The 22,478-nt window shown below is 42.8% G+C and overlaps 1 protein-coding gene across 2 annotated transcripts in view; it reads left to right on the top strand.

Moving 5' to 3' along the window:
- usp34 (ubiquitin specific peptidase 34) overlaps nt 1–22,478 on the top strand; it is a 75,393-nt gene that overhangs the window by 28,344 nt on the left and 24,571 nt on the right. The window contains exons 9-42 of one of the 2 annotated variants that reach the window (XM_049572470.1): nt 305–386; nt 620–712; nt 1,333–1,458; nt 1,568–1,697; nt 2,340–2,470; nt 3,854–4,572; nt 4,719–4,933; nt 5,813–5,931; nt 6,316–6,443; nt 7,367–7,456; nt 7,703–7,798; nt 8,047–8,129; nt 10,721–10,875; nt 11,070–11,183; nt 11,990–12,089; nt 13,503–13,665; nt 13,769–13,895; nt 14,193–14,343; nt 14,467–14,567; nt 14,824–15,039; nt 15,177–15,302; nt 15,553–15,675; nt 15,929–16,012; nt 16,182–16,268; nt 16,425–16,625; nt 16,729–16,811; nt 16,894–16,934; nt 17,142–17,266; nt 17,848–18,000; nt 19,471–19,575; nt 19,743–19,798; nt 20,038–20,342; nt 21,255–21,418; nt 21,551–21,616. In XM_049572470.1, coding sequence (XP_049428427.1) covers nt 305–386; nt 620–712; nt 1,333–1,458; nt 1,568–1,697; nt 2,340–2,470; nt 3,854–4,572; nt 4,719–4,933; nt 5,813–5,931; nt 6,316–6,443; nt 7,367–7,456; nt 7,703–7,798; nt 8,047–8,129; nt 10,721–10,875; nt 11,070–11,183; nt 11,990–12,089; nt 13,503–13,665; nt 13,769–13,895; nt 14,193–14,343; nt 14,467–14,567; nt 14,824–15,039; nt 15,177–15,302; nt 15,553–15,675; nt 15,929–16,012; nt 16,182–16,268; nt 16,425–16,625; nt 16,729–16,811; nt 16,894–16,934; nt 17,142–17,266; nt 17,848–18,000; nt 19,471–19,575; nt 19,743–19,798; nt 20,038–20,342; nt 21,255–21,418; nt 21,551–21,616 — 4,858 coding nt within the window. Of the gene's footprint in view, nt 1–304; nt 387–619; nt 713–1,332; nt 1,459–1,567; nt 1,698–2,339; nt 2,471–3,853; nt 4,573–4,718; nt 4,934–5,812; nt 5,932–6,315; nt 6,444–7,366; nt 7,457–7,702; nt 7,799–8,046; nt 8,130–10,720; nt 10,876–11,069; nt 11,184–11,989; nt 12,090–13,502; nt 13,666–13,768; nt 13,896–14,192; nt 14,344–14,466; nt 14,568–14,823; nt 15,040–15,176; nt 15,303–15,552; nt 15,676–15,928; nt 16,013–16,181; nt 16,269–16,424; nt 16,626–16,728; nt 16,812–16,893; nt 16,935–17,141; nt 17,267–17,847; nt 18,001–19,470; nt 19,576–19,703; nt 19,799–20,037; nt 20,343–21,254; nt 21,419–21,550; nt 21,617–22,478 lie in introns of both variants that reach the window. The other variant, XM_049572469.1, reaches the window with a different exon arrangement.

Genomic DNA, 22,478 nt, shown 5'->3' with positions numbered 1-22,478 from the left:
AAATGCTGCCGTGAGAACACGAACCAACTCTAGGCAATTATACGACTTTGTGACAAAATGAGTCCCTGATTCAGACCAAAGGAGACCACTCTAGGGCTGACAGCAGCCTAAATAACCATAGAGCAGGAAAAGACACATTCCTGACACCTGTCTTTACACCTGTAGGTGTACATCCATACAGTCAGTATGCGCTGTGTCACAGCACACACATCATACAAAGCATGAGTTTTCGGCTCTGTATGTTGACCTCTCATTAACCTGTCTGTTACTTCACTAAAGGTCTGATTCTGCTCCATCCTCTCAGGTCCATAGCAAAGGAACTAGCTGACTGGCTGATCCACAACAACGTGGTGGAGCACATATTCGGACCAAATTTGCACATTGAGGTGAAACATGTGAACAAACACATTGCATTTTCTGCTAAATTTAACACATAAACTTTTAGTTATATTGTGTTTAAATGAAATCCATGTTATCGATTTATCACAAGGATTTATGTTATTTGTGACGCGTTGCAAGTTACAGTGTCTTTCCTTAAACAGTGCAGCACTGGAGATTGGAGGTCATTTAATTTTTTTCCAAGCACAGCTGGTCTTAAGTGTGCGTGTGTGTTTTCCAGATCATTAAACAGTGCCAAGTGATCCTGAACTTCTTGGCTGCAGAGGGCCGACTCAGCACACAGCATGTGGACTGTATCTGGGCTGCAGCTCAGGTAAGACGGGACAGATTTACCCCTGACTGTACGCAGCTTTATTCCGCTCCATTAGGTTACTCCGTGGAGCAGCATGAAGGGGCCTACAGTATTTATCACTACATCAGTACTATCAAGGGGGTAAACCATAGATAAAAACAGGAATGTTGGCTGGCTCAGCTGGAGTTGCTATAGTAGATATTGTTGGTTTGAACATTTGCATGTGTGTGAGTGGCAAATGGAAGAGAAAACGTTTCCAGCTGAGATATATCTACTAAATATTAACACTTTTCTTCACACTCCATTTGATGTTTTCATTAGAATATAGAAGAAGATTTGCTGAGTTCTCTGTCAGACTGAAACAGGAAAAACTCTTGTGCAAACTGTGGGGATGATTAGATTGGGTATTTGTGTAGAATAATAACAATATAGAAATATAAAACTGAATAAATCATAATGTATGATGTAATAATGTATGTACATGTTATTCTTACTGATATTTAATCGCTAAATTTTTTCTGGTTTATTAGAAAATTGTTTACAGACAGTAAAAACACATCTCTGTAGCAGTCAGTGAGTACCTGTGCTTTCCACTTTGCAGATATGAAATAATAAACTCTGCTATTTGTTTGGTGTTTTAGTTGAAACACTGTAGCCGTTACATCCACGACCTTTTCCCTTCACTCATCAAAAACCTGGACCCAGTGCCTCTCCGTCACGTCCTCAACCTGGTGTCGGGCCTGCACCCCAGCGCCCACACCGAGCAGGTACACAGCCTCAAAAATCACCTAAAAAAAGCACTCTGATCGTAACCATACTGTTGGATTTTAACGTGTTGATTATTTATGATAAAAGCTCACGTGTCTCCCTCCTCAGACGTTGTACCTGGCCTCCATGCTGATCAAGGCTTTGTGGAACAACGCCCTGGCAGCCAAGGCCCAGCTCTCCAAACAGAGCTCCTTCGCCTCCCTGCTCAACACCAACATCCCCATGGGCAACAAGAAAGGTCAGTGTTGATAAGATTAATGAATCAAAATGCAGGAGCTACATTCAAAATGTCTAAATGGAGAAACCTGTTCTAACAAACATTAGAATTCTTCTTTTCACGCTTTGGCTGTGATGAAAGAAGTACTCAGATCTTTTAATCAAAGGTAAACTATGCCAATTTTCAAAATGCATACATATTATTCCTATTCTTTAAGACAGTCCAAAATTATTTCTGAATATTAACAACTCTCTCCTAAATCCAGAAACTAGAGTGCTTAATCTTAAATTTATAAAGTCTGGAGCTGCTCCGTACACAAATTAAAAAAAAAAAAAAAGTTCTAGATGACATAGAGAGCACCCAGGGGAATGTTCTGAGTATATGGGTACATTTTCTGTTTCAGGACTGAGAAGCCTATAATAGAATAATGCTCATTTGGGTATTAGAAAAAGAACACAAACAAAATCAGTGAGTTCACTTCAAATGTTTCAGGTGGTAACGGAGACACTTATTTTAATTACTTAATTACGTTTCACAGGCCGTGTGCATCCTCCCTCAGGCTCTGAATGACTACGGCTGGTGTCAACTGTAAATGTTTGTGTGGCAGGTTTGAATTCCTTCCCACAGGAAGTTCTCAGTCTCAGTCGTTTTGTCTGGTCTCAGGTTCACCGGCCGCCAGTCCGGACAGCAGTGACAACAGCGACACTCAGCACAGCGGAGGCAGTGACATGGAGATGGACGACCAGATGATGACTGGCAGCAAGAGGAGCCAGCAGAGGCTGTCTGACACAGAGGTACATACACACACACACACACACACACACACAGTACACACTCTCTGTCGAGCTGATTTGGATCCCTGCAGTTTTTGTTTGCATGTCAGCTGCAGCACATGTAAATTCACCGTCCCTTTGAAACAATGAAAGGAGCTGTTTTGAAAAGATAACGTTTGGATCACAGCTGAACTGGGAGAACAAAATTAATCAGGTTGTTGAATAAAACATAAGTTAAAAAGCATAGGGCTTTGCTTTAATTTGTGGCGGAGACTGAATTAATTGTCATCAGAAACTTTGTAGATTGAATTTTGGGAGTAGTGTGTATAATATTATGTACATGCGGGGCTCAACAGTGAGGATTGTCCAACAGCCCATGGCCACTAAAATGCCAGGCTAGTAAATCCTGCCCGATTAGGCAAGTGATAAAAATGAATTAAACACACTGTTTTTTGGGAGCTGATGAGGGAAGTAGCTAGAGTGTGAGCCACCTCGCTTCCTTCTCATCTCTGTTGAGAGTTGCGCATGCGCAGTACCAATTGGGCAGTTGTAGCACAAGCGAGAATTCAGTTATCTTGGAAACAGGAGTTGTGTGGGCAAATCCAACTACATATTGCACCGTTTGCCACAAGTTTAAGAGCAAAGTGGATAAGACAGGGCAGTTTTTCAAAGGCATGTCAAGTTTCCTATAAAACATTGTTGGAGTGCCAAAATAAGAATTGACAGCATCTCGCTTGCATGAAAGCTCAGAGGGCTGCCGACAGCCTCTCCTCTGTGGCCTTGCCGGTGCTTGTACAAAACATTAACGCAGAGGCAAGTCAGGTGATCGCATTACTGATTGCCACAGCGTGTCACGTTTCAAAAGACATGCAGCCGTTCACTGCGTACGACTGCTCTTTGAAGGACTTAAGTCTTTGCTGTCATTTTAACTGTTAATTAATAAAACAATTTGTGAAGGGGCAAGTAACAAAATTACTTTGGGCAAGAAGATTTCTGACCCACCTGCCTGAATAAATACATTATGTTTGAACCCTGACATGACAGCGAATATATTTAGTTTTCGTGTAATGTTGCAACCATAAGAGTCCAACATTGAGTCTAATTAGCTCAGTGTAAACTTCATCATCAGCTGTTTTATTGTCATATTGCGTTAAATTTTTTCCCCCTAAATTTAAAGAAACCGTATTTAAGAGGTCAAAGAGAGTCATGATGAAATTGTTTTAATTAAAAAAAAAAAACAACAAACGCGGCAGCTTACGTTGTGCAGCTGCACAAAAATAACTGAACATGAATTAGATTGTGTGCTCTGCCTGTTTTTTTCAAGGATTTGAACAGGTGTTCTCACCTTTTGACTGAAGTGATTATGGTAACGGTGTTGTTTCCTGTGTCTGCGTGTGTCCTCAGGAGTCGATGCAGGGAAGCTCTGATGAGACGGCCAACAGCGTGGAAGAAGGCAGCAGCGGGCCGGGCAGCAGCAGCGGCCGCAGCGAGGCTTCCAGCAACGAAGCCGCCTCCAGCCGAGCAAGCCAATCAGCCGGGAGCCCCGGCAGTGAAATGCACTCTGACGACATGGCGGACAGTGAGGCCTTGAAGGAGGAGGAGGAGGATGACGAAGAGGAAGACGATGAGGAGGATGATGACGACGATGAAGAGGACGAAGATGAGGGGAACCGGTCGGCTGCCGAAGGCGGGCAGCAGAAGGAGCCTAGGGAGCAGACGGAGTCAAGGAAGAGGAAGGCAGGGGAAGCGCTCGGCGAGGGGTCAAGCCAGGGAGCAGGGCCTAGTGGTTCGGGGGGCGGGTCTAAGCCCAAGGTTCTCCCCTTCAACCCAGAGACTTCTGCTGTCATGGTTACAGCGGCATCAACGTCATTAGAGGGCCGGATGAGGATGTTGGACGCCTGTTCTGCGTCGTCGTCTGCTCGGCCCGAGGGAACGGAGCCCCAGCAGCAGCCTCCAGACATTGGGCCTTCACAGATGGTCCAGGGGCCTCAGGAGCCTCCGTGCCTGCCACGGCCGGGGGACTTCCTGGGAGAGGCCATGGGTAGTGAGCTCTTTAATTGCAGGCGCTTCATTGGCCCCCAACACCACCACCATCACCATCATCACCACCACCATCATGAAGGGTAAGGCACTAGATAAAAGTTCAGAAAGTCACCCTTTGCCTTTAATCTAAATTAACTGTTCTGCACATTTTGATAGAGCTGTTTGATTGATCTTTAACGGATCTGCTTCTCTGCCTCCGTCTATAAAACCATCCCTCCTCTGTCAGTCCCATGGTGGAGGACATGCTGAGTGCTGACGACGTGAGCTGTAGCAGCTCCCAGGTCAGCGCCAAGTCGGAGAAGAACATGGCCGACTTTGACGGCGAGGAGTCGGGCTGTGAGGAGGAGTTGGTCCAGATCAACTCCCACGCCGAGCTCAGCTCCCACCTCCAGCAGCACCTCCCCAACCTGGCCTCCATCTACCATGAGCACCTGGTGCAAGGTGAGCCACACTCAAGGCCTTGGAAAGTTCACTTTGACAACAGGTTGTTTCCACTGTCAGCTTTCGACTGAAGTTTGGAGTAGGCAGAAATCTGGAAAGGGAAAGAGGCAGAATTTGAAAATGCACACTCCTCCTGCAGCTCTCCCCTTTCTGTCTTAAGCCCCTCCCACCAGACGACTGTGCGCATTTGCACATGCTTCATATTGTACCCCTGTGTTTCCTATACGTTGCCAGTTGCCCACAGCTCATTCTCTCAGCCCCTTTTTCCCCCTTTATCTCTCTCTGTTTATGAGACCACAAATACGACAAGAATTATCTAGCTAGCCACACTATGGTCCCTCCTTCTTGCTCCTCGCCGCTGTGGACTGCTTCACCTGAAAAAACAGCCTTTATCTCCGGTTAGCAGAAGGCTAAACTGTTAGCAACATTTTCTCTCCATCTCTGAAACACTGCACTGATGTTGACGTGTTTTATATTGTTTATTGTTAGACTCTCTTTTAGTCTCTCTTTTTGGTCAGTCTGTCTTTTTCAGGTTGCTTTGCAGTGTAGGCAGTTGGTGCCAATTCTGGAATAGCAATTTTCTCTGCAGGATTCCTCTCCATTGAATCAGGCTTTCGCCATCTTAAGTAATGGGCACGCACTTGTGCATTTGTTGAACAGCCAATAGGACAAAGTCTCCTGTCAGTGGCGAGGTGCAGAGGTGCAGATTCTAGTGTTATCTCAGTCCATTTGAATTACAGTATACCCAAAGATTGTTATGGGATTTATTTGCCAAAATAAAACTGCCTACCCCAGCTTTAAATTTACATAACTAAAATAAAGGTCAACCTGCCAAAGAACCAGATAAGCTGATTTCGTGAACGCTCTGTATCTCTGCAGGTCCGGCTGTCCATAAGCACCAGTACTCCAGCAGCCACGCTGTGACTGACATTAACCTGGACAACGTTTGTAAGAAGGGCAATACTCTGCTGTGGGACCTGGTGCAGGACGAGGACGCGGTATGACTTCAAACCTCACATCAATGTTTTTAATGTTAACACGTTTATAGACGGAGCGCCTTTCATGTGAGATACATAACGTGTAAGATGGTTTCAGAGCAGTTTTATTGATCAGAGTCCTGCTTCACTTTGGTCATAACTGAATAATTTAAATGCATGTACACACACTGAATATTTAGTTTGTTCAGCGATGTGCGGAGGTGATAATTGTTTTTCTGATCAGGAGATTCATCGAAGTGTTTACCAGAAGCAACATAACCAAGAATGTCTGAGAAAAACAAAATGATGTGTGTAAAAGTGGAAAAAATGGTGCAACACCCAGTTTTCCTTTTAGCAGCAGCCTCAGTGTGATCTCATGTTTAATTTGTCTGTGTGTGTTTTTAGATTCATCTGTCTGAGGGTCTAATCAACGAAGCAGAAAAGCTATTGTGTTCGCTTGTCTGTTGGTTCACCGACAGACAGATCCGAATGCGCTTCATCGAGGGTTGCCTTGACAACTTGGCCCACCACAGGTAAGAGTGACCCATGCCAGAGCATTCAGAGTTTCCACTGGATTTAATCATCTCTGCGAGAGAAACAGAATGAATGTCTGAAAGCTCCATTGAACTGTCATAGAAAATGTGTCAGTGTTGAACGTGTGGGATGAGGATCGTTCTTGGGTCTGCTGCTCTGAGACAGATAACATCTTTTAAGACCCCGTCTGCAGATATAAAGTAAAACAGAGTGAAAAATAACAGTCGTAGTCATTAATAGTCATATAAGTGCTATTAACACACATATATACTGCAAGTACTACATTGTACATACTACACGTACTCCATTGTGCAAGTGCTGCATACTTTAGCTACTGCAAACTACATGCACAACTACAACTACATGTCTGCATTAAAAGCACCAAATCAGGATAATGTGTGCAGAGACTGGCTCCTCAGCTCACCAAAAGCCACTTGATTAACAGCTTGACCCTTGAGGGAAAATAAAAGCAAAGGGAAAAAGAAAAAGGAAAAATAAAGGGATATAAATAAATAAATAAATAAATAAATAAATAAATGGCATTGTATAAAAATGAATAAATAATATAAAAAATACAGAAAAATATGGACCAATTTATATGCAAATAGCTAAATAAATATACAATTTAAAAAATATATAAATACATATATAAATAAATGTGAAAATAAATGAATATGCTTATTTTGTTTATTTTATTTGTCTTTATATTTCCACATTTATTATTTCTTAATTTCTCCTTTTTCTTATTCTTTTATTTATTCCTTTTTATATTTCCATTTTATTTTCTTAGTCTTTTACAGATTTGTTTAATTTTTATGGCACTCGTGATTCTGTAAAAAACTGCTCATACAGAAACATAATATTTCCAGAACACTTCTTTTGTCTGTGCTCCTGACTGTCTTATTCTCCTCTACCCTCTCAGGTCTGTTGTGGTTTCTTTGCGTCTACTACCCAAACTTTTTGGCACTTTTCAGCAGTTTGGCTCCAGCTACGACACTCACTGGATCACCATGTACGTGACATTTACCATCTTGAGAACCGTAGTGACCAAGTTCACATTAACATTTTTAACAGCTGGTTTACTTAAAGTTTTATGTTCTTTGAGCTTATGTTTTCAGTTTTGTTCCTGTATGCTTATTAAACTTGCTGCTGGTCTTATGATGTTAAAATGATCCTAAATCTATTTTTTTAAATAAAATGAAGAGGAAACAGTCTTGTTTCATGAGTGTAGTTCTGATTTGCTTGTTGGTTTGGTCAGGTGGGCTGAGAAAGAGCTGCACATGATGAAGCTGTTCTTCGACAACCTGCAGCACTACATCCAGGAAGTCCGAGAACACCGGCACAAGTTTGCACTGTAAGACCTTCATCACCACTCATATTAAATACCAGGTTCCCTATGGTTACTCCAGACATACTACTTGGACAGTAAAACACCTTTTGGACACAAGCTGATTAACAGTCACTCATAGAGCAGCAACAGAGACACTTATCTCTGCGACAACATTATAGGTTTCATTAAAATTTATAATTTAAATTTTCTTTTTCTGTTTAGAAATTGTAACTGATGATACTGACACGTCTCTCTTTGCTGTGTTGCTGAAGGTACAGCCATAGTGCGGAGGTCCAGGTCCGTCTGCAGTTCCTCACCTGTGTCTTCTCCACACTGGGATCTCCAGACCACTTCAGTAAGATTCAGCTTCTTTTATTCTGCTCAGAGTAACAGTTTAGATTAAGAAGAAGATATATTATACATATACAGTATAGATATATTTGGCGGCTGTGGCTTAAGGCGGATTTATACTATACTCTATACCTACGCCGTTGTGAGCATTTGCACTTGTGTGGTGGTGTGTCTGTGTCACTGCAGTAACGCCTCTAAAACACTAGTCAGTGGCAGGGTTTCTGTGAAGTGCTGTAAAGTTTAGTTGATTCAAAACACATCCTAAACACACATTAGACACACATTAAACATGGCTTAATAGCAACTAAGTAGTACACAAATCAGCTTCAGTATAACTCGCAGCATTCACAAACACTTCTTTATCTGGACACATTTTCCCACAAACACAACATGCTAATGTTTTTAGCACAATCCTATGGCATTTTACATTGTAATAATTAGCCTAGTGGCTAGCAGACTTTTCCTCTACTCATATGAAGCCAGGGACAACAGCAACATGTAACAAAGGTAACGTTACAAAATTCGGCTCCATTACAACTCACAAGGTTCACTGACAAAACAGCTGTCTTATACTAAACACGTTTTCCAAGCAAATATAACATGCTAACGTTATTAGCACAAGTCTATGGCATATTACATTGTATAAATTAGCCTAGTGGCTAGCTTAGATTTCCTCTACTCATATGAAGCCAGGATAAATCTCACGCAGTGTGTGGAGGTTTTATTGTCTTCACAATAAACGCTTTGTTTCCACTGAGGGAAATGGTTTCAGCTTACAGAAACAGACAAGAGGTCTGCGTCGCTGCGACATGTAGTTAGATTTCTGGGGAACTGCACGTCAGGCTACGGCGTCGATTCAACGCAGAAGTATAAATCCCACTTTAGAAGGTAGAAAGGGTTTTCCACTAACTGGATGATCGGTGGTTCAATCCCCGGCTATAAACACCATAAAGACACTTGAACTTCAGTATATTTTCAAGTAGAATAGTGATAATGACACATAACTGAGAATAAATGTAACCTATATAATAAGAAAACATTAAATAACATGAAAAATAACAAACAAATAAATGCACATATATGGTATATTGTGATATAAAAGCTGACGGTCATCATACTATGTACATTTGCTTATCTACGATATTGAAAAAAAGCAACTACAAAGAGAATCTCCCCTTTACTTTAGTTATTTTTCAAAGGGGAGACTTTTTACACAAACTTCCAATAATTAAACAGTTTCAAATTTTAATTATAGTAATAAAACTTTTGTTCAAAGTGAGACCGTTTTGTTACCCTGAAAATCTCATACCGTTGCAACCCTACTCCTAAGACAATGGAGGTCAATGGTATTTCATTTGTGGTGCTCGCAATATTGAAAATGATTGAGAGCCAACATTATAATGCAAAATAACTGGAAAATTGTTGTTTCTCTTGATAATCCACTGGTTTTACTGTCAGCAGCGCTACTTAGCACATTTCAAGTGTCTGCACGTTTGGTGCTGTATTGAGAGGGAAGCAATGAGTGCCCCCAGGAAGTTGGAAAATCACATTAACAACTCATAGTAGTTTGAAAGATTTGAAGCAGAATTTGATTTTTAGTGAGCATGAACAGGTTTACGGTAGTTTTGCTTGGCGTCCCCAACACTGGTGTATTTAACATTAGTTTGGAAATGAACTCTTCATGTGTGTTTGGTTTCTCTTTGAGTCTCTTTGGGGAGCGCTGCTAAAATAGACCTCATTATGCAACCTGAGCTGCCCCACTGAGAACAATGCCCCCGCTGTCTGGCCATGTGAGAGAGAATGACGTAACACTGATGAGGAGAAAATATAACCTATGTCCAGTAGTATTTCACCAGATTTAGACGGGTTTAATCACCCTCAGGGATCATTCAAGTTTTATCTAAATTCAGCTCATTTTAAAGCCTCAGTTTCTAAAACACGGACTGCAGAAAGCAGGATGTGTTTTCACCTTGACTGAAACCTAAAGGCCTCTTGTGCCGGTTTGCTCTAACATTACCAAACTGTACCAGGTAGATAGAGTCTGTCTGTCTGTCTGATTCATCTTTGCCATTTTTGTTTTTTCTTTGTAGCTCATTGTTGCATTTTAAATCCCAAGTTTTGCTCATTTTTTTGTTCTTGATCTCTCCGATTAATGTTGAGTCTTTGAGTATCATAGAATTAGACATAAAGAAACCCTGGTTGGTTAAAAAATTGTTGTTGTTAGCCCAACCTTTTTTGACTCATGGCCTCTTTAAATGAAGCAAAGTCCACTGATAGAGTCACAGGTTATGGCTGTAGTGTGGACTTGAGTTTTTAGGAGTTTTGTCAACGATAACTGTCTGAGTTGTCATTCTGAGGAATTTTATAGACATTAAGAGGTGAAAGTATCTAGTATTTAACACAAAAATCAACCTTAAAAACATAGCTTTGTGATCAGATGTTATTTTTCTTTAACTCGTCATTACCTGAGTATGTATTCAAAGATGTCCTTTGAGGTCCAGAACCCATGTTGGGAACCGGTTTGTGTTGTACTAAATATCAAAGCATGGGAGCCATGTTTGATTGAACTCCTGTGTGTAATTGTGTGTGTTTCAGGACTGAGTCTGGAGCAGGTGGACATCCTGTGGCACTGCCTGGTGGAGGACGCCGAGTGCTACGACGACGCCCTGCACTGGTTCCTCAATCAGGTCCGCAGCAAGGACCAACATGCAATGGGCATGGAGACCTACAAACATCTTTTCCTTGAGAAGGTAGGGATGAGGGGAAGAACACAAATGCACTACAGCATGGGGGGGCGCCTTATCGTATCATTCAGGTCTTCTTAGACTCTTTCAGCGACTTTAGGAGTGGAGACACACTAACAGCAGCACACAGGAGCAGCTGTGTGTTGATGTTGCTTTGTTTGTGTTTATGTGTGTGTTAATGTAACTGTGTGTGTCTCCAGATGCCCCAGCTGAAGCCAGAGACGATCAGCATGACGGGCCTCAACCTCTTTCAGCACCTCTGTAACCTCGCCCGCCTCGCCACCAGCGCACTGGACAACGCCTCCAGCTGTGAGGTACAGAAACTCCTCTGAACTTCAGGCTTCATTATCAAAATTGCATTTTAAAAACCTTTAATGACTTTATATTTATTTGTATTATATAAATCAGTTTTTCTTGGTGCAGTTTGTAAACAGTCACCCTGAGACTCATGAGCCATTTTGATCAAGCCTGTTTCACACATGCACTGCAACCCTAAATTTATTTGGACATTAGCCAGAAGAGCTGTATGTGAGAGTGCAAATGTCAGTATCAGTTGGACCGGACGTTAAACAAATCTTACCCTGCCAGCTCCCTACAAAGTCTGCATAATAATATCTGTTTAAGCCCATGAATGAATAAAGCATAGATGGACGACATTGTCTGGAGAATTCACAGCAAGCGAGTGGGCGTGTCAATGACTAGTCTAATATGAAAAACTGGAATAATACAAATATCAGAAGGCGAAGTAGAAGGGTCATTTACATGAAGATCTCAGTGAAAATTGCCAACTGGAGAGAAAAAGAGATTTGGGAGCTGCTGTCTGTAAGGGCAGACGCCAAAATCGTCAGACAAATTCAAGGAATGGCCAAAGACGTGGTCGTTTATGACCAATTCATGAACAAAACACTGCGACTTCTGCAGCGCACTCTTTGCATTATGTTCCGCCTCCTGCACGCTCCACCCAGGCGAGTAATTCCAGTAGATGGAAATGGGTCTGACACAGACAGTCTCCTGTTGTGTGCTTCATGTGTGAAAGGGAAAAGTGCTTCAGAGTAGACAGACAGTTAAATCCCAGACTTTGTGTGTGTGTGTGTGTCTGTCTGTGTCTGTGTGTCTGCAGCTATGTGGGATGGACCAGCTGTGGGGGATCGCTCTCAGAGCTCAGTCTGCGGATATCAGCCGTGCCGCCATCCAGTACATCAACTCCTACTACATCAACGGTTTGTTTACCTCTATCATTTACAATCTGAAAACACACACACACACACACACACACACACACACACACACACACACACACACACACACACCTGCATGCTAATATCGAACAGTGTCAAATACATGAATCCAAAAGTTGAACAGCTGAATATTAAATCTCTACACTGCCATTAAAAGTTTGTAATCTGCTGTTATATTGATGTTTTTCTTCTTACCTTTCATGATGTCTATTTTAACTGAGATAAACAGAATAATTCAGACACACAGTGTAATATTTAGACTTCAAAAGAAACAGAATGACATGATTTAAACTTCCATTTAGTTCATGTCCCCACAGTGTTGCATGACGGGAGAGAATTGTTCGTAGGTGCAAGTGACCCTCGATAATTATTGAACCACAGCAGATTAGCTCAACTCTAAGTATTGAGCTACAGGGTTTCCATGGTCACAGAAAACCTGGCAAAGTCATGGAATTTCACAGTCTCATTTTCCAGGCCTGGAAATGTCATGGAATTAGTTTAAATCATCGAAAGTTTTGGAAAACTCACTGAATTTTGTCGCGTGTAATGAAATTATTTGTTACAGTGAAGTTCTGGGGATAAACTTCCACATAATGTAACTAAACTGTAAAATTATTTTCTGCAAGTTAGCTGTTGACATAACGTAGCTCTAATATGCGTCACCTTAGGGCTGCACGATGTATCATTTCAGCATCAACATTGCAATGTGCAGCAGTTGCATTGAAGGACGTGCAACGTCAAGTAGGGGCAGGCGATATGGCCCTGAAATAATATCTCAATATTTCAGGGTATTTAGTATGACGTCAATATGACAACAAGCAGGAAGCAGGAAAACAGGAAGTTTATCACGAGTATCACAATATGAATTTTATGATTTTTTTAAAAAAAAAAAAAAAAATCTACCGGTATTATCGTGAACGAGAAGATATGGCACAGCCCTGATGTCAAGTCAGGCAAATAAGCTCAAACTTATTTGATGCTTGATACAAATGGAAAACTTGCAGGGTTCTCACTTTCCATGACTTATACTGCCCAAGTCCTCCGCTTTTAGATGTATCTGTGTGACGTGGTGTGGTAGCATTTGAGATTACCAGCTTTAGAAAGGTTGTGTAGACAAACTCAGCTTTGGATTTATACGTTTTATAACTTGAACATATATTTCTTTGGCTTTTTTCCACTTATAAACAGAAAACTACTTTTATTGTCAAAGTGAAAACTAATCAGCTGTGAGGGTCCTAAGGACAGAGGGATGTTGTATGCTGTAAAGCCCTGTGAGGCAAATTGTGATTTGTGATATTGGGCTTTATAAATAAAATTGATTGATTGATTGATCTTAAAAGATGCATTAAAAGTTCCACCATCCTGCGTCGTGTCTTTGTATGTTGACATCTCCAGCTGGTAAGACTGGTCTGGAGAAGGAGCAGGAGTTTATCAGAAAGTGTATGGAGAGTCTGCTGATGGCTTCAGCCAACCTGGAGAAGGATGCCCACTCCAGCCTGACCAGCATCGAGAGGGGGCTGCTCATGCTCAAAACACACCTGGAGGCCTTTCGACGCAGGTACGCACACACCAGGAAGGTCAACAGGAGATAAATGGATATTAATATAAACACAGACTGCATTTAATTATCTCAACAACACACTGTTTTCTGTCCCTGTCAGGTTTGCGTACCACCTGCGACAGTGGCAGATCGAGGGAACGGGAATCAGCAGCCACCTGAAGGCTCTGAGCGACAAACAGTCTCTGCCGCTCAGGATCGTCTGTCAGCCCGCTGGCCTTCCTGACAAGGTGACATATCTACACTGGTACACGATAATTGTCATTACTGCACTTCAGCATCTAGTGTGAACATGGTGTAGGATGAGAAAACAAGGGCCAAATAAGGTGCTAATCTAGAATATATACTGTAATTACAGTGCCAAAACAGGTGAACAGAACCAGTTATAAAAAATATAAACTGGTTAACAGTAGGGATCAGTCTAGATGAGGTTGCATATAGATATGTGTGCACATATTCAGTCTTTCAGCTAATTTAATTTAAATATCAGGCTGTTACATCAGTACACGTAACCTCTGTTGTTGCAGATGACGATCGAGATGTACCCCAGCGACCAGGTAGCAGACCTGCGAGCTGAGGTGACCCACTGGTACGAGAACCTGCAGAAGGAGCAGATGAACCAGCAGGCTCAGCTGCAGGAGTTCGGCCAGAGCGGCCGGCAGCCAGGAGACTTTCCAGGTCAGCTCGCTCAGAATCTCTCCCTGTTTTTGTTTACCTACAAACAGGTCACCCTGTCGGTGGGTCCCCCTCGTTTTATGCTGTGTGTGTGAGCTTGTGTGTGAAGTCTCTTGTCTCATGCAGGGGGTTTGATGGGACCAGTGCGGATGATCTCCTCTGGCCACGAGCTGACCACTGACTACGACGAGAAGACTCTGCATGAGCTGGGCTTCAAAGACATGCAGGTGACTGCTGTGTTTCTGTCCTCATGTTTGTCAGTACAGAGCACAGTTTGGTCGCGTACTTTGGTTTAAATGGAATGTATTTGTTTTATAATTGATTAGAACTTTTCCCAGTCCAAAAATCTGCATTTATTTAGATTTTTTTTCCCCCCAATAATGTGGTAAAACTATAATAATGTCTTGTAGTTGTGTTGTCATTTGAAATCTGCAACACAGATGAGTTATCACTGATGTCATCTTTGTCTGTTTATAATCCCAGATGGTGTTCGTGTCTCTGGGAGCTCCTCGGCGGGAGAGGAAAGGGGAGGGCGTCCAGCTGCCGGCCTCCTGCCTGCCTCCTCCCCAGAAGGAGCACATCCCCATGCTGCTGCTCCTCCAGGAGCCACACCTCACTACGCTGTTCGACCTGCTGGAGATGCTAGCGTGCTTCAAACCGCCCAGCGCCAACACCGAGAAGGTCCATGAAAACCCTGAGGTGGGTGTGATTGAAGGAGGGAACCTTCAACTTTTATGTCATGCTTTAAGTATTGAAGAGGAACTTATAATGAGGACAGAAAGATTACACAGGCTTTTTTATAAATGGATTTCATTTATGTGTGTGTGTCCATGCAGAGTGTACGGTGTGAGGAGCTTCACCTCCATGCAGAGAATCTGTCTCGTCGGGTCTGGGAGCTGCTGATGCTGCTTCCTACATGTCCCAAGATGCTTCAGGCCTTCCAGAACATCTCAGACGACACGGTCAGTCAACCATACTCACTGAACAACATCAGGAAAACTAAACAGCCGTTTCTGGTGTCATTCTCTCAGAATCAAAAAGCAATGGTGTTTTTTCAACATTCAACAAGCATACATAGAGAAGAGGAAACTCAGAGATCAATTTCTAATCATGCAGGAGGAGGAAATAGAAGAAGCCCCAGCAAATTCAAATTGTGACATGTGTTTTTGTATCAAACGGTGAATAACTCATTTTGTTTTTGTGTGTTTGTAGAATGGGGAGGGTCTGTGCTGGAAGGAGCTGCTTAGAATTAAAAGTGCCCACAAGCTGCTGTACGCTCTGGAGATCATCGAGGCTCTGGGCAAACCCAACCGACGCATCCACCGAGAGTCCACTGTGAGGACACCTAACTTTTATTTTTAAAAAGATGTTTTTTTACATGGTTTTGTTATTTGTTCTGGAGATTTCTTTCCTTTGTACAATGTGAAGGCAGAATGAGCAACATATTGAAGTATTGTAGCATTTGATTTTCTCCCCATCATCCAACCTTAGCTATGACAGGGAAACATAAAAACATTCTCCAGCTGCACTTGTTTGAAGAGTTTGTATATCTTACTCTGTGTGTGTTTGTGTGTGTGTGTGTTTTCAGGGCAGCTACAGTGATCTGTATCCAGACTCCGACGACTCCAGTGAGGATCAGATAGAAAACAGCAAGAACACCTGGAGCTGCAAGGTAGAAGACAGCGCACATCTGTGACAGAAAAACTTAACTGATCCAACACTGAGAAACTATCCACATTGAACTTGCAGTTTACATATTTAGCTTGGAATAGTATCATATTTGGAATGTTAATGTGCATGTGATGTCAGTCAGATTCAGTCTTTTTGTTTCTGTCCTCCAGTTTGTTTCGTCGGGAGGCCTCCAGCTGCTCCTGGAAATCTTCAACTCAGGCATCCTGGAGCCCAAAGACCAGGAGTCCTGGACTGTGGTGAGAGAGACTACCTCGCTTTGAGTGAAATTTTCAGGGGGAAGATTAATCTTGGAATGAGTTGTTCAATTTATTTGTTTCCAAACATGTTAGAGCTTCTTTTTGGATCTTCGTTCCAAAGTGTGGTTTTCATTTTGCTTTCTGTCTCCTCTGCAGTGGCTGCTGGACTGCCTGGCCTGCCTGCTGAAGTTGATCTGCCAGTTTGCAGTGGACCCCGCAGACCTGGACCTGGCCTACCACGATGTCTTCTCCTGGTCTGGCCTTGCTGACAGCCAGCGCAAGCGGGCGTGGCCGGGCAAATCCCGCAAGTCCACCGTAGAGCACGGGAAAGGCCTGCACATCCCCCGGCTGACTGAGGTACATGTTCCACCAGCTTGGACCACTAACAGCTGATTGTTGAAGCTTTTGAAGTGATTATTCTGAGACTCGACCTTTGTCTGATCTGTCTGTTGGTTTGCAGGTGTTTCTCAGCCTGGTACAGGGCACCAACCTCATCCAACGTTTGATCAACGTGGCCTACACCTACGACAACCTCGCACACCGGTGAGTGCAAAATAATTTTCTTCTGGTATTTAAATGCTAATTACATCAAGTATAATTTACATGTTGTCTTACTGTTCGACAGAGTTCTTAAGGCTCAGTCTGACCACCGGTCCCGTCACGAAGGTGAGAACTTAAAATGATTCATTAACATTTGGGAGACGTGATGTGTATCTACACATGATGATAAAATTCTGAAAGGAAAAAGGAAAGAAACCTCAACATCAATCATACAAATCAAATAAAAACAACGAAACCTGATGCTGTAAAAGGAAACCGTCTAAGCTGTTACGTTTGGCAGTGACATGACTGTGATGTTTCTTTCTCCACCAGTGACTCACTACTCCATGTGGCTGCTGGTGAGCTGGGCTCACTGCTCCTCCACAGTCAAGTCCAGTCTAGCCGATAGCGACCACCTTCATGACTGGCTGAAGAAACTCACCCTGCTGGTGCCCGAGGTGAGTCGGTCCAAACATCCACAAGTCCCTCAAAAGTTTACGGTGAAAGTTACTCAAGTCAGTAAAAATGACAAATCCACCTGCCAGCATTTTTGAACCTCACTGATATACACCTTATATATATTGTTTGTTAAATTCCAACAAACCCAAACTGTAAAAGCGACAAATTGTGATTATACTTTGTGAAATTAAACGAGATGTAACATGTTCATTAAGGAGCGTTAGAGGTGCTGGTAGATGGATTTTATCACCTTAGGACAGAGCCAGGCTAGCTGTTTCAGTCTTTGATCTAAACTAACCAGCTTCAGGTATCAGTCTCGTATAGATCTTATCAATATTATCTTAATTATGACATGGGAGTGCTTAATTTGATGCACAAGGTACAAGTGCTCTGCATTGCAAAGCTGTCAATGTCATACCTAAGAGTTGGATAAAGTGTGGAAGCCCGATTGATCCAAGTGATGGCAACAAATCGCAGGATTGAGTCGCAGTATATGTGGTTAGCTGAGCCAAGAAATCAGCTGTAGATGTTAACCAACATATTTATCAGTTTGTTGACGTGTTGTTTTTGTTGTTTTCAGCCGGCTGTGAGACACGAGGCGTGTAACGGCCTCTACAAGCTCTCCCTCTCGGGTTTGGAGGGTGGAGAGTCCATCAACAGGTCCTTCCTGCTGCTCGCCGCCTCCACGCTCCTCAAGTTCCTGCCTGACGCACAGGCCCTCAAGCCACTCAGGGTAGGTCGCACACACTCAGTAGAAGAAAATACACATGCACAGGAAACTCTTCTGCAAGCTACACTCTGTGTCAGAAGTCCTCTGGGACGATGATCTGACTCAATTTGAGCTTTGCTACAGTGACACCAGTTTGACTCTGTGAGACATTGTCCCTCTGGTGGGAATAATGCAGGAGACATGGGGACACACTCTGAATAAAGACGTCCAGTGGAGTTTTTCTCTTGTAAACAAACAAAAGTTATGTTTACATTCAGTGTTACTTGCCAGAATTTGCTCGGTGTATCCTTGATGTCCCAAAAGAGCACCTCATTCCACATCAAAGACATTAAAGCTTTTTGGCAGGGCTGTGTATGGCATCACCCATGTACATCCTCGTGTACATGCATCAGACAAACAAAATTCCGGTGACCTTCTGAAGTTTAAGTTCTTTTCTAGTTATATAAAAAACTCATTAAGTGGAGCAGTGGATGGCCATGAAAGGTTTTGTTCTTAGGCTTCCTCCAGTAACACTGAAAATCACACAAGCACAAATCAGAATCACAGACTTAAAACAGTGCAAAAGTTAAATATTACAAATACAATTTAATATATATAAAGTAGAATAAAATTTAGGGTATATTATTGTAGTAGAGTGGTTTGCAGTAGTGATTAAATTAATAAACTGTTATGCAGAGAGGTTGTGCCCATAAATAAACTACTTAGAAGTCAAAAACGTCCACCTTAACTTTATGTCACATCATGGCTGTCACCCCTGCTGCAGATGGTTGGTGGTAACCTGCAGAAACTCTGACTGATATTTAGAATTTAACTTCACAGAGCCTGAAATTTATTTTTCAACGGGGGGAATCGTCCCCTTAAATGCTTCACATTTTAACGATTTAAGTATCGTTGCGTCTTCGTTACCTTCGAATGAGACATTTGTATCTACATACGGAGCGGGTCCATTTCCACAGAGTCTGCCATGTTGTTCTACAGTAGCCCAGAAAGGACAAACTAAACACTGGCTCTACATAGGGTCATTTTTGTTTTCGCATCAACCATTGTAGTTGTCCTATACCCTTGGCACACAGGAGAAATGCTGTACATTTTACCGTTGTTAAGTTGGAGCGACAGATGTATTCAGAGCCAGTTAGCTTGAAACATGTCTTTGGACTGCTGCTTTACCATAGTAGTATTACCGCTAAGTGTTTGAGGATCCTGAGGATTAAGGTTGTTAATGTGGCCGTCACTGGCACTATGTTAGTCCTTTCTGGTCCCTGCCAGTGGTCCATCAGGTTTGCATGCCTTTTTTTGCATTGGAATTTCCCAGATTATAAGAGCTAGATTTGCAAAGACATAAAGTTATGCGCAGACCTTGCAATCCAGCACAGAAATGCAGGCTCTGCTTCAGTTTTTGAGGATCTTACTGAGTGCAGAATGTGTGAACTTTGCCATCATTGGTGTAGTTTAATGGTATCGTGTGTTTTGAAGGTGGAGGACTATGAAGAGGAGCCTCTGTTGAGGACGGGCTGTAAGGAATACTTCTGGCTGCTCTGTAAACTCATCGACAACATCCACGTTAAAGACGCCAGCCAGGTGGGAGCCTCACTGATCACAGTACTGATGATCATATTGATCTGTAGTCGGTTGATTGAAAACAGTTGGTAGTGTTTGTGTGATGTTTTATTGAGCTGTTGCTAGTATTGGTCTGTTTGAACTCACAGAAGGTCTCTCCCTCTCTGTCGCTGGCCGGCTCGATGCAGACCACTCTGCTGGACCTGGACGCTCTCGCCCGACACCTCGCCGACTGCATCAGGAGGTCAGACTGTCGCACACTCAACACTGGAACTTTACATACAGTAAACTGTAACTGTGCAATAGTTTGGTGCATTGACAGCCTGCAGGTGTGATGAGCTGTGACCAACTTCTCTCTACCAACAAGCTTTGTGATCAGCTCTATAAGAAATAAACTGACTTGTGGTGAACTGTAGAGCATGTTGTCCAGTCGAAAAGTATAACACCAACACGCAATGAGCTCAGTCTTCTTCTCTCCTCTAGCCGTGAGATCCTAGACCAGCAGGACGGCACGATCGAGGACGATGGGCTGACCGGCCTCCTGCGACTCGCCACCAGCGTCCTTAAACACAAGCCTCCCTTCAAGTTCTCCCGCGAGGGTCAGGAGTTCCTGCGCGACGTCCACAACCTTCTCTTCCTCCTGCCCAGCCTGGCCGACAGGGCTCAGCCGAAATGCAAGTCCCACGCTGCCCGGGCCGCTGCCTACGACCTGCTGGTGGAGACGGTGAAGGGCTCAGTGGAGAACTACCGGCTGCTCCACAACTGGGTCATGTCACAGCACATGCAAGGTGAGGACGCTGGTTACTACACTTTTTGATTGGTTAGTTTGTTACCAGCAGAACCTGGGACCGGTTGCACAAAACACAGTCAGTGAAGATTTTCCTTAAAATCTAAGATTTCTTTAAATTAAAATTGTTTGCCCAAAACACCCTTAAGTCTACTCCTTAAGGTTTCCTTTAAATGTTCATTTAAGTATTTCTGGTTTTCCCCATGCCCTGGTCTTATACTCCAAGAATCTCTGGACTGTTGCACAAAAGACCTTAGCAACCAATGCAAGACAAAAAATAAACTCAAGGTACTCTTGACTAAACTTGACTCACTAATATCATCGATAACCAGCAAAATTAATTGCAGATATTTTGGATTGAGGTCGATTAACTTCAGAATAAATCCTTTGAAGCTGCATCGAGTGATTTTGTCCACTTAGGTGGTTAAAAATGTCAGACAAGCTGACAGACACACAACACTGTATGACCAGCTCTGTCCACCTAATGGTCCAATATTCACTTGATTATAAAAGTAGGCAACTCTTCTGCAAGCTACACTCTGTGTCAGAAGTCCTCAGGGACAATGATCTGACTCAATTTGAGCTTTGCTACAGTGAATCCAGTTTCTGTGAGACATTGTCCCTCTGGTGGGAATGATGCTAGAGAGACTGGGACAGCCTCAATGAACTACACAGTTAACGTGTTTTAAAACTACAATAGTAAGCTGAAATGGCTGAAAAGCTCCAGAGCTGCAGAGTTGGTGAGATAACAATCTGCTCAACATGACACTCACGAGTTAATGTCAAGGCATGGTGATTAGCGTAGGTTTTACTGGGACGTGTGCTTTCTGGCAAAAGTGCCACCAGGTACACCCGAAAAGCCTCTGATACACACGCTGAACATTAAAACTGTCATGTGGTATTCTTCCTCCAGCCTCTCATGCTCCGTATAAATGGGACTACTGGCCCCACGATGACGTTCGGGCTGAGTGCCGCTTCGTGGGTCTGACTAACCTGGGAGCAACCTGTTACCTGGCCTCCACCATCCAGCAGCTCTACATGATCCCTGAGGCTCGCCAGGCCGTCTTCACTGCCAAGGTCAGTACCTGCAAGACAAACTGAGGGCAGAACACCCCAAAAGAGCATCATTCACATTCAGCAGAGAATATAGATTCTCATCTTGTGTGTGTGTGTGTGTGTGTGTGTGTGTGTGTGTGTGTGTGTGTGTAGTACGCGGAGGATATCAAACACAAGACCACGCTGCTGGAGCTGCAGAAAATGTTCACATATCTCATGGTGAGTTTTACATCTGTTCCTCTGACTGTCCTTAAAGTCATCCTGTACTTTGCATTTTATTAACGCCACAGAGATCAGTGAAAGCAAACATGAAAACACGTTTTTCATCATCTTAAAGATTTGTGAAAGAGCAGTCGCATGTCAAACAATTGTAGATTAAAACGTTAACACTGAAATATTTAAATGTGTATGTCAAAAACAGCATAGGCAGCCCTAGACTCAAGTGCAGTTCAGTTTTTTTTATCGCAACCCACTGTGAGGCTCAAACTTAACTTAAAGGAATAGTTCACCCAAAACAATACAAATTGTATATGGTTCTTACCTCGCCAGGCTCCCTGTGGTTTCAGAAAAAGTTTTCTATCGAGTAGCGTTAAGAAGAGCGGAGCACCCAAAAACTGAGAGCATATCAGTGCAAAGGACTTTGACGAAGGCTGAACAAAAAGCAACAAAAAATGTTATAAAATATCTGAAAATCTTGCTGAAAATTCCCGTGCAGCATTATCCAAGTGTCTTTTATCCATATTTGGGCTGAACTAATGCTGAACAAAGCATTTCCTTCCTCAAAAGCAAATTGTCTTCGCTCACAGGACGACACAGTGATTACGTTATTTGTCCATTGCCCCCACCATCATTGTTGAAGTTTCTTTTTAATTAATACTTAGTGAAATGATGGACACTACTGAGAGAGCATACCGACAGGATAATGGCGGAAAATCTGGTGTCAATATTTTGGATTTAAATCCAATGCTAATGCTAATAGGCTAACATAAATGAGGAAAAAGGAGTTGGTTACATGACTATGAAGTTGGAGGTTGGCTGCCTGTTGTCCACAACTGCTCCTTTGCTCCCTGCAATATTTCAA

The sequence above is a fragment of the Epinephelus fuscoguttatus genome, linkage group LG3 (assembly GCF_011397635.1).
Source record: "Epinephelus fuscoguttatus linkage group LG3, E.fuscoguttatus.final_Chr_v1".
Classification (NCBI taxonomy): Eukaryota; Metazoa; Chordata; class Actinopteri; order Perciformes; family Serranidae; genus Epinephelus; species Epinephelus fuscoguttatus.
Note: the sequence above shows the minus strand (reverse complement) of the source record. Positions and strands in the feature narration are given on the sequence as shown.